The following is a 13,894-nucleotide window of genomic DNA, read 5'->3' on the forward strand; positions in this document are numbered from 1 at the left end:
GTCCTGGATTAAGCAGCACTGTCGAGTTGCAGCAAAATAGACAGTTTGTGTTGTACTCTGAAAGGGTTTTTTCCCCCTTGAATCAAATTGTACATTATCAGCTTTATTTTAGCATGCAAAAGTAGCGCGAGACCCATTCCTGGCTGTTCATTGACTAATGAGTCTCGCATTTTGGTCCTCTGCTGACGCCACTCTCGCTCTAGAGGACACTACTCAAAGCCTGTTGCACACGGTTGCACACCGTTTCGAGGAACCATGGTGTTCGACCTGGAAACCGTAGCACACGGTGCACACCGTTTCGCAGATTGAACATACCCCTGGTAGACTTGTATTAAGTTTAGGGCATTAATAGGAATGACACTTCCGGCACCGCGATTTTACCTTCAAAATAAAAGCAAATTTGTCATTTTAAGAAAATAAAGGAAGTCATGGAGTCAAACAAACAACAAACAAACAAACAAACAAACAACAACAACATCACACAAAAGAGACAAATAACAACAACAAACAAGACAAATAAATAAAATTTAGTTCAAATACAGCTGTAATTCCTGAGGAAATTGGCCCACTGCATCAACAAATGAATGTGATTTAAATAATTAAATCAAAAGAGGATAAAAACAACAGAACATTTCAACATAGAAATGTAGGATTGAACATAAAATGATGGAAGGTATTGTAATAATCCGCTCCCGGGATCATTAAGTGAGGAGGAGAAGAGGCAATACTTGGTACAGTCTTTATTCCTGGTTCACACTCATAGCTTCTAGCTACACACACACAGCTCCTAGCCACACCACGTCCAGTTCCTCCTATTCTCCGACTCGCTCCCCACCCGAGACCGGAAGTCCCCTACACACTGGCTGGTCCGCTGCCTTCACGTAACGTCGTAATCGCCACCGACATGTCAAACTCTGGGTCGCTACAGTATGATTGTCAGAGCTAAATAGCAGCAATGATAGTGGCACTTGTTCAAACAACAAAGAATAAAATTTATGAAAAATATGTAGGCTATATGATCTGAGAATGCACCAAAAATATGAACTATTTGCCACCTCATGCAGCAATCAGATTTTACTTTGGAAATAATAACCGGAACTCTTATTACTGCTAGCTTGACATTACTACAGACTGCTGCTGCCTACACTTTTGAAGTTCCCTCCAGTTTTATGTTATGGCTGTCACTCTCTCGGTCACGGCTAACGGGGTCCTGGCTGAGACTGAAGTTTAGTTTATCTGTGTGCATCGATTTTAAGCTCTTGAAATTGAGTGAGTAACTTTTACGGTGATGCAGTGCTAACCTGACTGGACATGGCACGGACCCGAAGTGTTTTAGTAAGGGGCAGACCTGCGTGCCCCATTGCTATATAGTATTGCCTCACGCTATATTTTAGACAGTTGTACAGCTGAAACTTAGCTAACGCTAACTATGGCTGCCTAAATTAGCATTTTAGCTTTATCAACCATGATGTTACATAAGATATGATGACTAACGGCACGTTATAGCTTTGATAGCTCAGTCGGTAGAGTGGAGGACTCAGAGGCAAGTTGACATCTTTAGGTCAGAGCCTTCATGAAGGGTGACAATAGGCTCGTTTGAGTTGACTGCTGCCTCGCCTGGAAAGCAGGCGAGTGCAGTCAGGCGAGGCATCAACAACAAGTCGAACACCCCCGACCGCACACTCGCTGCTACGTTTCTTCTTCTACAGTTTTGTTTAACAGCGGTTTGTAAACAAATTAAAACATGCATTAGCGCCACCCACACTCACTGCTCAAATGACACAGCCCTTCAGATTCCTTATTTTTATTTTTCATGTAGGCATTACAGGTGGTATTTATGTAAAATATGGAGTGACAGCTTGGAATAGATATCAAATTGAAGTTTCTACACTTCTGTGGGTTTGTGATGCACCTGTGTTGAACCAATGGGCTATTAGGGCAGCAGGGAGACGCCCCCCAGGTTGACACTGCTGTGCTGTTGACACCCTTGAGCAAGACACTGAATCCTAGCTAGTAGTGCTGCTCTGTAGCTGACCCTGAACTCTGCCCTCCCTGTAGGTGGGATGGCCTAAGGCAGCATCACCTGTGTGGGTTAGTGAGCAGCTGAGGATGACGAAGTGGGGGGACCGCCTGAAGCAGGTGGAGCAGCTGGCCCAGGCGTTTCACCAGAGTCCTCTGGCCACACGCTACAAACCCCGGCTGTGGCCGTGCCAGCCCTCCTCCGTCTGGAAGCTCTTCCCCAGGCAGAGCATGGCTATCGGCTTCGCTCGCAGCTGCAAAGAGGTGCAGTATTGATGCAGGTCTATCTCATCACGTCCTTCATCCTGTGTGTGAAGACGTGCGCTGACGTTTGTGCTTTTCATTCCCTAGCCTGTGCATGTTTTTGCCCTTGAAAAGGAAAAGGCTGCCCAGGGTCAAAGGATGTATTTGGTCACCAGTTACAGTGAGCTGTGGCATTACTACAGGTGTGTTTAGGGCCAGTGTGCATCGTTATAGTGTGTTCTTTTGTGTTTTGGAGAAAGGGTGATGATTGTGATGATTGTGATCTGACCCTTGTTTCCTCAGGGCCTACCCACATTCCTTGATGCATTCATATGAGGTGATTCCAGAGGGGGCTGTGTGCAAGCTTTATTTTGACTTGGAGTTTCACAGGCCCTCCAACAAAGGACTGGATGGCAAATCAATGGTGTCCTCTCTTATCCAGGTAGGCTACATATTTGCAACATCATTCACAACATGTCTACTTTGTACTTGCACTATAAGAGGAATTGTAATGGGTCCAACAATAAAGAATCCCTTGTAATGTAGTAATATTCCGAAAAATGATTGGAAAAAGAAGGGTAGCTACTGTAAGCATGTTCTGAGCAATCAACAACTATTTTGTTTATTCACTGTCTCGTCATAGACGCTGGGTTAGCTGGCTCAGCTTGACTGGGGGCGTGGTCAGGGTGGGGTAAATCCCCCGTTCTATCCATTCAGCAAAGTTAGAATTTAGCTGCTAGCCCAGCCCAGGCAGACACAATCGGGGATTTAACCACCGCAGTAAACGCACATCTGAACAGACGTCTTGTGTTCTGCTCTAGAATCCCCAAAACTGTAGTTAGCACCTTCCTTTGGTGAGTCAGCCCATTGAGATATATGGACGCTGGACGGTTTTACCCCACTCGCGCGCCAGCCATATAACATTTTGTGGGTGTTCCTACACATGCCGACTGTCTCTATATGGCAGATTTGGAGGGGAGGGGTGTTTTGAAGTTGCCCTAATAGTTAAGGCACTTACATGACTTGATAGGAATTGGTAAATACACCACATGTTGTCTACACACTTGTGTTGTTTTGACAGGTCATTGGGAATTAGTGCTGCATTTTCTGTAGCATGTCATTTTAGTACGCTGTCATGTTTGCCCTTTTATACCTACTAGCAGAATAGCCATGCACTGTATCGAGTGTAAATGTTGTGTTCTCTGCACGATTCAACGCAATCACACGTAAAATGGCATAGCTGTGGCCGAACACAATTCTGCTCACAGTCAGTCAGTCAGTCAGTCACTCACTCACTCACTCACTCAGCCACTCACTCACTCACTCACTCACTCACTCACTCACTCACTCACTGACAGACACTTTGCATTCTTATTATATTATAGGATAACATGGTAGAGAGATCAATTCTAGCTCGCCTTGCACCCATATGCATGAAAGGCAAGCTCCACCCCACCTTCATTGTATACTTAGAATTGTAAAAACATGAAACATTGACTTTTTAATGTTTTCTTTGTCTCTGCGTTGTGTCTCGTCAGTATGTTTGTGAAAAGATGATGGATGTTTATGGGATTAAATGCTCTGCAAATAACATCCTGAATCTGGACTCCAGCACAGAAGAGAAGTTCAGTCGCCACCTTATCTTCATTCTACCAGATGCAGTTTTCAAAGACAACATACACGTTGGTATGGTGGTATACATTTTATTAAACTGTAATTCTCACCCTTTTTCATAGCAAGGACTCCTAGTACACAGACACCCATTTAATGAGATTTTGTCTCAAATCTGAGAATATTGTATTGTTAATATTATGTCCATAATTCCATAACTGTATTATAGGTAGAGAGATAACAGTGAACAGTGAAACTATGATCAAATTAGTCTACATTCTGTGTTAACTGAATGAAACTAAATGAAATAACGGTGAAGTTTACCGATTCATCAATTTGCTGGAGAACCCATGGAACTCCCTCAAGGACCCCTGGTGCCCCCCCATGCCCCCCACCCCCCCCACACACACACACACACATTACAAACCAGTAGTATAGAAGATAATATTACAAAACAACAATGATGTTGTTGTTGTTTTACTTTTTTACTTTTCATGTTTGAAACATGAAATCAGCTTTTTGATTAATTGATTCAGAAACGGTTGATGTTGAACTTTATTATTTTAATTTCACATGTGATTTAATCAGATATTCTTCCTGCTCTTTCCTTCAGGTAGATTTGTCCATGCAGTTCTGAGCTCACCCAGAGGGGGAAGTCACATGGATGTTGACGTTAACTCGGCGGCAAAGGACAGTGGAAAGCGGTTGGTTCTTCAGTGTCATAAAACTAAATCGCTTTACAGTCTTCCAGTCTTACAGTCATCACTCTATATGACTTTTCTCTCTGATGTACAGAACACATGCTATTCCCGTGGGGAGGCCAGCAGAGGAAGGTTGGACAGCTGACAGCCCACAGGCCAAGAGGCAGAGGCAGGAAGAGAGAGACCTCAGCTTCCTTTTGGTGAAAAACAAGGAAGGGCGGCAATCTCTCTTTGTTGATCTTGGTAAGAGAAGCCTCCAACTTTTGTCAGTCTTTTGGGTAATTCTTTCCATCACTGCTTTCAGCTCCACTTGTATGCATTGTTGTTAGGGATGCACCGATCCACTTTTTTCACTTCCGATCCGATTCCGATACCTGAATTTGGATATCTGCCGATACCGATATTATGCCGATACCAATATTTTTCTTGAATATACAGTATAGGCAAAGATTTGGCCAATTAAAGTTTTTTTTTAAAATATACCTTGCAAAAAGCAGACAAAATTAAGAAAATATACAAGGCAAAGAAGGATACTATTATACATTATTACACAAATTACGGCCAGCTGTGTGCTGGAATTGCAAAAAAAAAAAAAAAAATTTTTTTTTTTTTTTCCCCCCCAATTCCGATCCGATCCGATCCGTGAATTAGTGCCATATCGGCTACCGATATTGGATCGGATCGGCCCCATCCCTAATTGTTGTATGTGTAAACCTTGTCAGCATGTACTTGTGCATTTTTATTACATTGGTTACCATTTACAAAACCAGGTGTCTACACCAAGAACAGAAACTTCCGCCTTTACAAGTCCTCAAAACTGGGAAAGAATGCTGCCTTCACTGTGGCAGAGGACAACAAATTCATCGCCAAACCTGAGAAGAGCATCTCCGCAGAGGAGAGTCTATTCTTGGCTTCATTGATCTGTAACGTGAGGTACAATGATCACACTCACCCAGTTTTATATATACTGCTGAAATTATCTTTATCGAGGCACTTCATTAGATATTGTTCCTTTTATGTCGCCAGTTTCTCAGGTCAGAGAATTCTCACGTGGGACGTCCCGGACACAAACGAGGGTAAAACCACGACGCCTCATTGTCAACGAGCATCGGCACCTAATCCAGGTAACTGATTTGAGAACAGAGGCATCTCTCTATGGTGTTGTAATTTACATACACACTCATGTTGCATGTCATTAATTTTGGAAGAATAACGAATGGTATTTTCTCACATTCCACGTCGTTGACAGGCTCATTGGGTGGCTACCTGTCATCTCCTCACCAAGAAGTGGACAACTTTGTACTAACTGTGGTTACAAAGGACGGGGTTCAAGGAAGTAAGTGCTTGGCTATCACATGCTAATGACTTCGCAAAAGATGTGTCATGTTCGGTTCAACACATTTGTGCGTCTAGTTTGGGACAACACAACACTGTGCTTTCTATTGTTAATGGTGAACTTCTTATGGTTAACCTCTTACCTTTCTAGCGATATATCGTTTTAATCATTCACTTTAGATTTGTCTTTACCAGAGTCGGAAAAAGGACGCTATCGCTGATCATTTGGCATCGCGCTAGGTTGGCCCTCAGTCGGACGCCCTGGCTCCATGCTAACGTAAACTATGCAGTTAAGGCATTAACAATCGTTTTGTCGAACATCGCCCAAGCACGTCCTACGGCTTTCTCTCATCAAAATCAGTTTCCTAAAATATTTGGACATTTAAATGACCATGTATTCATATTAAATCTGACCTATTAGATTGTTAGTCATGGCTAAAGTAAATCCATAACACTAGTTGGCGTTCGGTGAAATAAAAAGCCCCACAAAAAGACAGGAAAATACATCAGACCGGATGTGTTGGACTCAGGACACAGTTCCGCTAGATGCACAGATTTGTTGAAAACAACCCATCCATAAGAGTACTATCCAAAGACTTGAATAGTGTCTGTCTGACAGACAGGACAGTCAAGACCTCTTATGTTTACCTCAACAGGCATAAGACGATGGAACTACTTTGTCTCCGAACAACTGCTCGTCTACGACATCGCAAAATACCGCTGGTGTGAAAATGTGGGCAGGTTCCATAAAAGCAACAACATCATGTAGGTGTTCTTCATGTCCTGTAAACCTTCTTGGAGTTGAAGGCTGTCTTGGAGGCTCCATCCTTTAATTTGTTGATTCATTATCTATCTCTGGATCTCTTATCTATCACTATCCCTGCAGGATTCTTGTGGATCTCAAAGAGGAAGTCTGGTACCAGAAGTGTCACGATGCTGCTTGCAAGAGCTTCAGATCCTCAAGTACGCAATGACGAGAAGGCGTGCCACACATGCTTTGCATTTTCAAACATGTGTATGTACAGTACCGTGGCAATATCACTGGACTGAACGTAACATTTCTCCTGTCTCAGGTTACCCACTGCCACAAGAGATCTGTCTCAGCTACCTCTTGACAATGGTTAGTTCAATTCATCTCCACTATCTGTCCTGATTGGTTGCTCTGGTGTTTAGATGAGAGCAAAAGTGAACTGAAAAATAGTATAATCAATTCGCCAGGAAGGTTTTCAATCTTTTGTTTGCGTTAAAATAAAGGCCTTTGCACATCATAAAATAATGTATGTCTTTGTGTTTGCTGACAGGATGAGGAGGACCAGGTGTATTTAATGGATGATGCTGGTAACATTGAGCTGAGCCAGGCACCAAACCAAGCCGCAGAGAGCAGAGAGCCTCCAGGGGAAGAGGCAGCTGGAGCCTGGGGAGACGGAGAGGACGACCAGGCCTATTTAGAGGCTCTGGAGGACGTGGAAAGGAGCACAGAGGAGATCTCAGACCAGCTTCTGCTGCAGTGCATGGCAGACTTTAAAGAATACAACTGACGAGACAGATGAGAAAGGTGGAGCGTCTGGGATGCTGCTTTATAGCAGGGTTCACTTCCCTCTGGTCCATGAAAGTTTGTGAATTTTGGGGGGGGGTCAAGGCCTTGAACGTTTTTAATGAGCGTAATACACATGGGCCATTGAAAGTGCTTGACATTTATGTTGTGCAAGAATACAAGTTGAAGTTCTTTTGATTTTCTTTACGACACATTCAAGGGTTTTAATAGCTACTGCCTATCTCTATTTGCACTGTCTGCCTGTCCTTTTTTTGTGAGTTGTGTAATATGCCAAATGGAGAGTGCATAATGGTACTGCAGTGACATGCCTATAAGTTATAACCTATGTTTCTTAGGAGTTTGTAAATCCTTTTGTAAAATGTTTAGAAGTTCTGTTCCGTAAAGTATACACATTCTTGAGTCTTGATGACTTGATTTATTATTAAAGTTTTACTTTTTAATGATTACATTTTATTTTTTAACAAAATACAGAAAATAAACTTTGCTTACATGTAACATTTATTTTCCTTTGTTAACATTACACAACGGGGTTTATTTAGTCTACTCTTACATTATTCTCGTAAGTGTCCTTAACTATGAATTGGCAAATCAAATGCATTTCATTTGAAGTTGTGTATCAACAGTGTTTTGATTCCCATTAGAGGGAGAATTGGTGGGGCAGAATGGATAGTTTATACACACGCGTGTGTGTACAGTATAGACACACACACACAAGAGTAGAGAACAAAATTATTTATGGACGTTTATGGAATGTATTAATAAAAGTTTCCCTGAATGCCCTGTTAGTAATCCATCAAAATGTGATGCCATCATAAAAGACAAACAATAGTTTTGGAATAAACACTTGTTTATTTAATTGCTACAGTTGAAAAACAGACATGCTGTACTTCTAACCTGAGCACAAGGTGTTTCCTGCGCAGAAACACCACCTTCACCCCATAATTCTTGTCGATCAAGTAACATTGTGAAGGGACAAGGATGGGACATTAATTGGCTTGGCTTACTGTATTTTCAGATCCTGATTAATTTGTTCAAGATCTTTGTTAAGCTCATAGGAAGTTTCTAGAAACAAATATCTGCCAGGTCAAGAAGGCTTGAACAGTCAACAAGGCCTCTACTTGATAACATCTTTCTTCAGATCCTGATTAATTTGTTCAAGATCTTTGTTAAGCTCATAGGAAGTTTCTAGAAACAAATATCTGCCAGGTCAAGAAGGCTTGAACAGTCAACAAGGCCTCTACTTGATAACATCTTTCTTAATGTAATGAAAAAAACACCTGGACACAGATGTGTGCAATGACGACAATTCATTCCAAACATCTGTATTGATAAACAACCTTTTCTCCAAGCAGTTCCGTTCTACACAAGCAGACTGGTGGCTTTACGGACCACAAACGGATAGTAAATGTGAAATTCACACGAGAGCAGGAATTAATTTTGAAACATTTGCTACTTAAATGCTATTGAACCAGTGCTATTTAAAATTCAAAATAAACATTGGGTCTTTACACTTATGCATTATTGGACACAGTATATGCAGCTGTAGCAGCACAGAGGTCACTGAAATTGAAGAGGACATCTAAAAGGAGGAACGGTCTGAACAGAAATGGTGGTGTACTGCATGTAACGTTACAATGACATTCAATATTTTCTTTTACCATTCAGCGTTAAGAGGCAAAAAAAAAATAGGCTATTTACTCAACACTAAAACCGTTTGAAAAAGGTTTATTGCCCCTCATAGCCTACAGCCTTGAAAAGGATGGGAAGGCAGGGGTTTAATAACACTCGAGTATTAACCATGAACCAACCTTTTTACTTTTTGTACAAATAGACTTTTTCAACAGTTACACTATTTACAGGGTCAAGGACGACATTTAAATATCAAATTAAATAGAAAACCAAAACATTAAATAGGCGGGTACATAAATAGCCAATATTTGTCATTGTTGGAAAAGCACGTGTGTAAGTTTCATTCTTACCAAAAAGCAAAATGTCCCTCAAGATTGAACAACTCTTCGGACCATGACACTTGTCAGCCATGGCCAAAAGTCAGACTCTGATTGGCAGTTAAGGCATGAATGAGTCGCATTTCCCCGTCACATGTGTCTCGCCCCTCCTCCCGAGGTGAGAAGATAATATCAGTGACATCATCACATCATTTTCTGGGACCTTCTCAGCCTAGACTTCTTTACATAGTGATAGTGGGACAGATTTAGTGTTGCGGGGAGCGGATGAGCATTGTACAAGTTAATCTCTGATTACAAACAGAGAGACAGTATCCAGGCTGTTGGTTGGAAAGCAAAATGGATCGTCACTGGCAGAAAATCCCCTTCAATGAACACAGTTTTGGTTCAGACTATGCCTTCCTGAACGGTTGTCGGCTTCACATCTTCACCTTGGCATAGAGCGCATCGATCTGCTCTCTGAAGTGACGGCGAAGCTCCATCCTCTTGGCTTTGAGAGTGGGCGTCAGCAGGCCGTTCTGAACGGAAAACATCTCTGGGTGCAATGTGATTTCTCTCACCTGCAGAAAAGAAAGATAGTGAAAAAGATTAGGGAGAGTAAAGAACAAGCGCAAATCCACAATAGCTGCGACCACATAAGCAAATTTCCAAGGATGGCATTTCGAAATCCCCCCCACCGCCCCATTTTAGCCAATTAGCATGAACACACACACACACTTGACCTCCGTGTCAAATTTCAGCCTCATAGAGCAAAAATTGCCTGCTAAAAAAGTGGTGAACCTTTTGTGGACCAACTGACCGACCTGACAGAGTGACTTATAGAGCTGCTGGTGGTCGCAGCTAAAAATCATTGATATGGTGTGTGGGAGAAGACATTATTGAGGCATTTATGTTATTGCCCTGGACTACAGTGTTCTGAAAAAGGGTTCAATTGTTTCACCAGACACAGCCAGCATGTGACATGGTCCTTTAGACCTGGTATATTAACATGTCTTGGGTGATCCAATCACAAGTGGACAGCTCTACGCAAGTACGTCAGTTTACACCTGGCATTACAATGCGTCTCAAGTGATAGGATCTCACTTCACCGCTCTATATGTTTTTAACATCCTATATATCACAGAGGATGTCCCTGCCATCATACAAACACAGAGGACGTCTTTGCTGTCATACAAACATCGCATCATTCAGCATTCAGAGCACCTCGACAAGTGGTTTGAGTGATCGGATCACAATGTGTCTTGGTGGTCGTTTACACTTGTATTGTACTTGTATTTAGTGCTGTCCACCTGTGATCCAATCGCCCAGGACACATTTTAAGACCAAGTGTAAACAGCCTCTACTGTATGTTGATCCAGGAAATGCCGCAGTTAAATTAAAAAATAAAATAAAATAAATAAAATCACCTGCTCAAAAGACTTGAGTCCCCCTTCTTTGCCCAACTTCAGGATGTCCTCCAGAATGGCATTCTTTACATCCTAAAACACAGTCAGAAATTTTTTAGCGTGCAAAACATAATGCAGCACTATTTAGCTTTGAGATATTAGGATGAATCTAACCTTGTTACGGCAGAGCTCAGAGTAGGATCCTTCCATCCCTTTTTTCTTGGCCCAACCAGGTAAAAAGTCCGGATCGGGTACCACTATGCCCACCAGGCATGCCTTAACACAGCCACATGGACAACACACCATCAGTGCCAACCCGCACAAAATGTACCAGCAAACTAAAAAACGTTGCATTACTTGTGTGTAGAAGTGTGAAAAGATCATGACTCACCTGTAAGCTGTCGCCATGGACAAATATCTGGGCCACTGGATCGCTACGAATGTAGATGTTTTCTATCTTCTCAGGGGCAATGTATTCTCCTTGTGCCAGCTTAAAAATGTGCTTCTTTCTATCGATAATCTTCAAAGTACCATTCTGCAAGAATCCAGAAAAGAAAGACACCTTGGAATATTGAAGTTGACTGATGATATGACATTGGAATACATCCTTAATACACTTTTTTTTTTAACCAAAAACACTTAATCTTAAACTATATGCAACTGTAAATCAAGTCAAATCTTCTTGTGTTGCTTACAGGCAACCATTTCCCAATGTCTCCTGTGTGGAGCCAGCCATCCTGGTCAAGCGCCTCTGCGGTTTTCTCTGCGTCTTTCAGATATCCCCGGAATACATTTGGTCCTTGAACACACACCTGCAAAGACAGAAGAGTTTTTTTCATTGGTGAAAGTGACACTTAATTGCATCTTTCTGGTTCAAACAGACCATTCCACATATGGATCCACTTTATTGTCCACCTCAGTGGAAATTTGTCACATATAAATGTGTCACATATTTCTTCACTAAGGCACTTCTCCAGTCACCTCAAATGCCATTCTGATCTGACCACAGCTCTTCATTTTATACTTCTGTTGCCAATATTTTTGCTTTCAGTTCCTCTTGTTGTTTTCTCTACATTCCGTTTCCCCTTTCTTCATTGCATTTTCATTTGTGATTTACTCGACATGTTCCTGCGTTTGTCCATTCTCCATACGGTTCTTCTCAGTATCCCGCTCAAAACCTAAGAGATGTTATCATCCCCAACTGCAGCCAACATGCTTATTATTGCATCAACTCACTTTACAGCTGTGTGTCAGTGTGAAAATGTGGGCTTGTGTGTCACCTGGGTGAGTGTGTCTGAGTAGCCTACCATGTGTGTATATCCACCTTGCATAAGTGCAGCTTTGAGCTTGTGAGTGAGCTTGCAACTTAAAGCAGCTACGAGCAAGATTTTCGATTGTTATTAAACAGTATAATTATAATATTGATGCATCACATTTTACCTATAGTAGTAGCTGAGACCAAAGCCGTGTGAATCGGAGATTGCTCCCTTAGATGATTATTAAGTCTGTGTCTGTCTAAACTCGCGTCAACAGGGGGCTCTCTCTCTCTCTCTCTCCTTACCGCCGGACCGGATAAACCCGGAAGTGAAACCCGGAAGTGAAACGCAGCTGCCTGCCTACCCCGTTTGCACTGCCTAGCAACATACCATAAACAATCAGAACGCCATGCATACTCTCGCGAACATCTCTCGTTATATTCTAACAGTTTTTTTGGAAGTTATTTTGTGGTTATGGCCGAAGTGGCTGCTGCAAACAGTTTCATTTCACTTCCTGATCTTCCCTGGCCACAGACAGACTAACACTGGCCGATTCACTCGGGGTTCAAGCGAGACTACTCTGCGTTGGTCTCGTCTACTATTAGAGGTAAGATGTGATGCATTGATATTAAATTTAGACTGTTTAATAACAATCGAAAATCTTGCTCGTAGCTGCTTTAAGAGAGGAAACTGTGAATGTGGGTGGATATTATTTACATAATGCAGTTTAATTCCTGCATTGTTGTTATGGGCTTTAAAAAATTTAAATAATAATAATAATAGTAATTTCCAATAATACTGAATAATTAGCTAGGTTTATTTCACAGTACACTGGAGCAGCACTCCTCACCTCTCCCTCTCCATTGGCTGCCAGGTAATTCATTTCAGCCACATCCACCAGCTTGACATAGTTGCAGGGCAATGGGGCCCCGACGTGACCTGGGAAAACAGGAGAATGGTCATATTTCATTCATAATATGGTCCATCCCTACATGGTCCTCCATAAAACAACCTGTTCATAATATGGTCCATCCCTACATGGTCCTCCATAAAACAACCTGTTCATAATATGGTCCATCCCTACATGGTCCTCCATAAAACAACCTGTTCATAATATGGTCCATCCCTACATGGTCCTCCATAAAACAACCTGTTCATAATATGGTCCATCCCTACATGGTCCTCCATAAAACAACCTGTTCATAATATGGTCCATCCCTACATGGTCCTCCATAAAACAACCTGTTCATAATATGGTCCATCCCTACATGGTCCTCCATAAAACAACCTGTTTAGTTTGTCACAAGGTAAATCACATTATATAGGCTAGAATGGCATGATATAATAATGGAATGTACAAAATTAAGTTGTTACCTGCTGTCCAGTCCCCAGGCATCGACATGGAGCATCCAGCGGTGCATTCAGTCTGGCCATAACCTTCATAAAACTGGAATGCAGGACATGTTTTCAGTGACATTTGTGCTCCAGTCATACTCGGTGTTGGGAGGACACAGCACACAGTCAGAGGAGATGTAAACAGACGCAGCACACAGTCAGAGGAGATGTAAACAGACGCAGCACACAGTCAGAGGAGATGTAAACAGACGCAGCACACAGTCAGAGGAGATGTAAACAGACGCAGCACACAGTCAGAGGAGATGTAAACAGACGCAGCACACAGTCAGAGGAGATGTAAACAGACGCAGCACAGTCAGAGGAGATGTAAACAGTCAGATGCAGCACACACACAGTCAGAGGAGATGTAAACAGTCAGACGCAGCACACAGTCAGAGGAGATGTAAACATATGCAGCACAGTCAGAGGA

General features: G+C 42.2%; 2 protein-coding genes across 2 annotated transcripts in view; one reads left to right on the forward strand and one right to left on the reverse strand.

Annotated features, from left to right (window-relative positions):
- The first annotated feature begins 1,130 nt into the window (after window positions 1–1,130).
- On the forward strand, window positions 1,131–7,838 carry primpol (primase and polymerase (DNA-directed)). The gene is made up of 14 exons (XM_083656207.1): window positions 1,131–1,269; window positions 2,059–2,283; window positions 2,371–2,465; window positions 2,566–2,704; window positions 3,801–3,948; window positions 4,487–4,577; window positions 4,669–4,817; window positions 5,345–5,507; window positions 5,601–5,698; window positions 5,824–5,910; window positions 6,566–6,674; window positions 6,796–6,872; window positions 6,983–7,029; window positions 7,211–7,838. The coding sequence occupies exons 2-14, from the start codon at window positions 2,110–2,112 to the stop codon at window positions 7,445–7,447; spliced, it is 1,614 nt and encodes a 537-aa protein (XP_083512333.1). The 5' UTR covers window positions 1,131–1,269; window positions 2,059–2,109; the 3' UTR covers window positions 7,448–7,838.
- A 705-nt stretch (window positions 7,839–8,543) lies between these two features.
- The window catches only part of acsl1a (acyl-CoA synthetase long chain family member 1a), a 43,033-nt gene continuing 37,682 nt past the window's right edge, over window positions 8,544–13,894 (reverse strand). Inside the window, exons 15-21 of the mRNA XM_083656206.1 lie at window positions 13,444–13,516; window positions 12,920–13,008; window positions 11,509–11,625; window positions 11,205–11,348; window positions 10,988–11,089; window positions 10,835–10,906; window positions 8,544–9,988 (exon numbers count right to left, since the gene is read on the reverse strand). Coding sequence (XP_083512332.1) covers window positions 9,848–9,988; window positions 10,835–10,906; window positions 10,988–11,089; window positions 11,205–11,348; window positions 11,509–11,625; window positions 12,920–13,008; window positions 13,444–13,516 — 738 coding nt within the window. The 3' untranslated portion in view covers window positions 8,544–9,847. The remainder of the gene's footprint in view (window positions 9,989–10,834; window positions 10,907–10,987; window positions 11,090–11,204; window positions 11,349–11,508; window positions 11,626–12,919; window positions 13,009–13,443; window positions 13,517–13,894) is intronic.

Source organism: Poromitra crassiceps (assembly GCF_964638095.1).
Source record: "Poromitra crassiceps genome assembly, chromosome: 19".
Classification (NCBI taxonomy): domain Eukaryota; kingdom Metazoa; phylum Chordata; class Actinopteri; order Beryciformes; family Melamphaidae; genus Poromitra; species Poromitra crassiceps.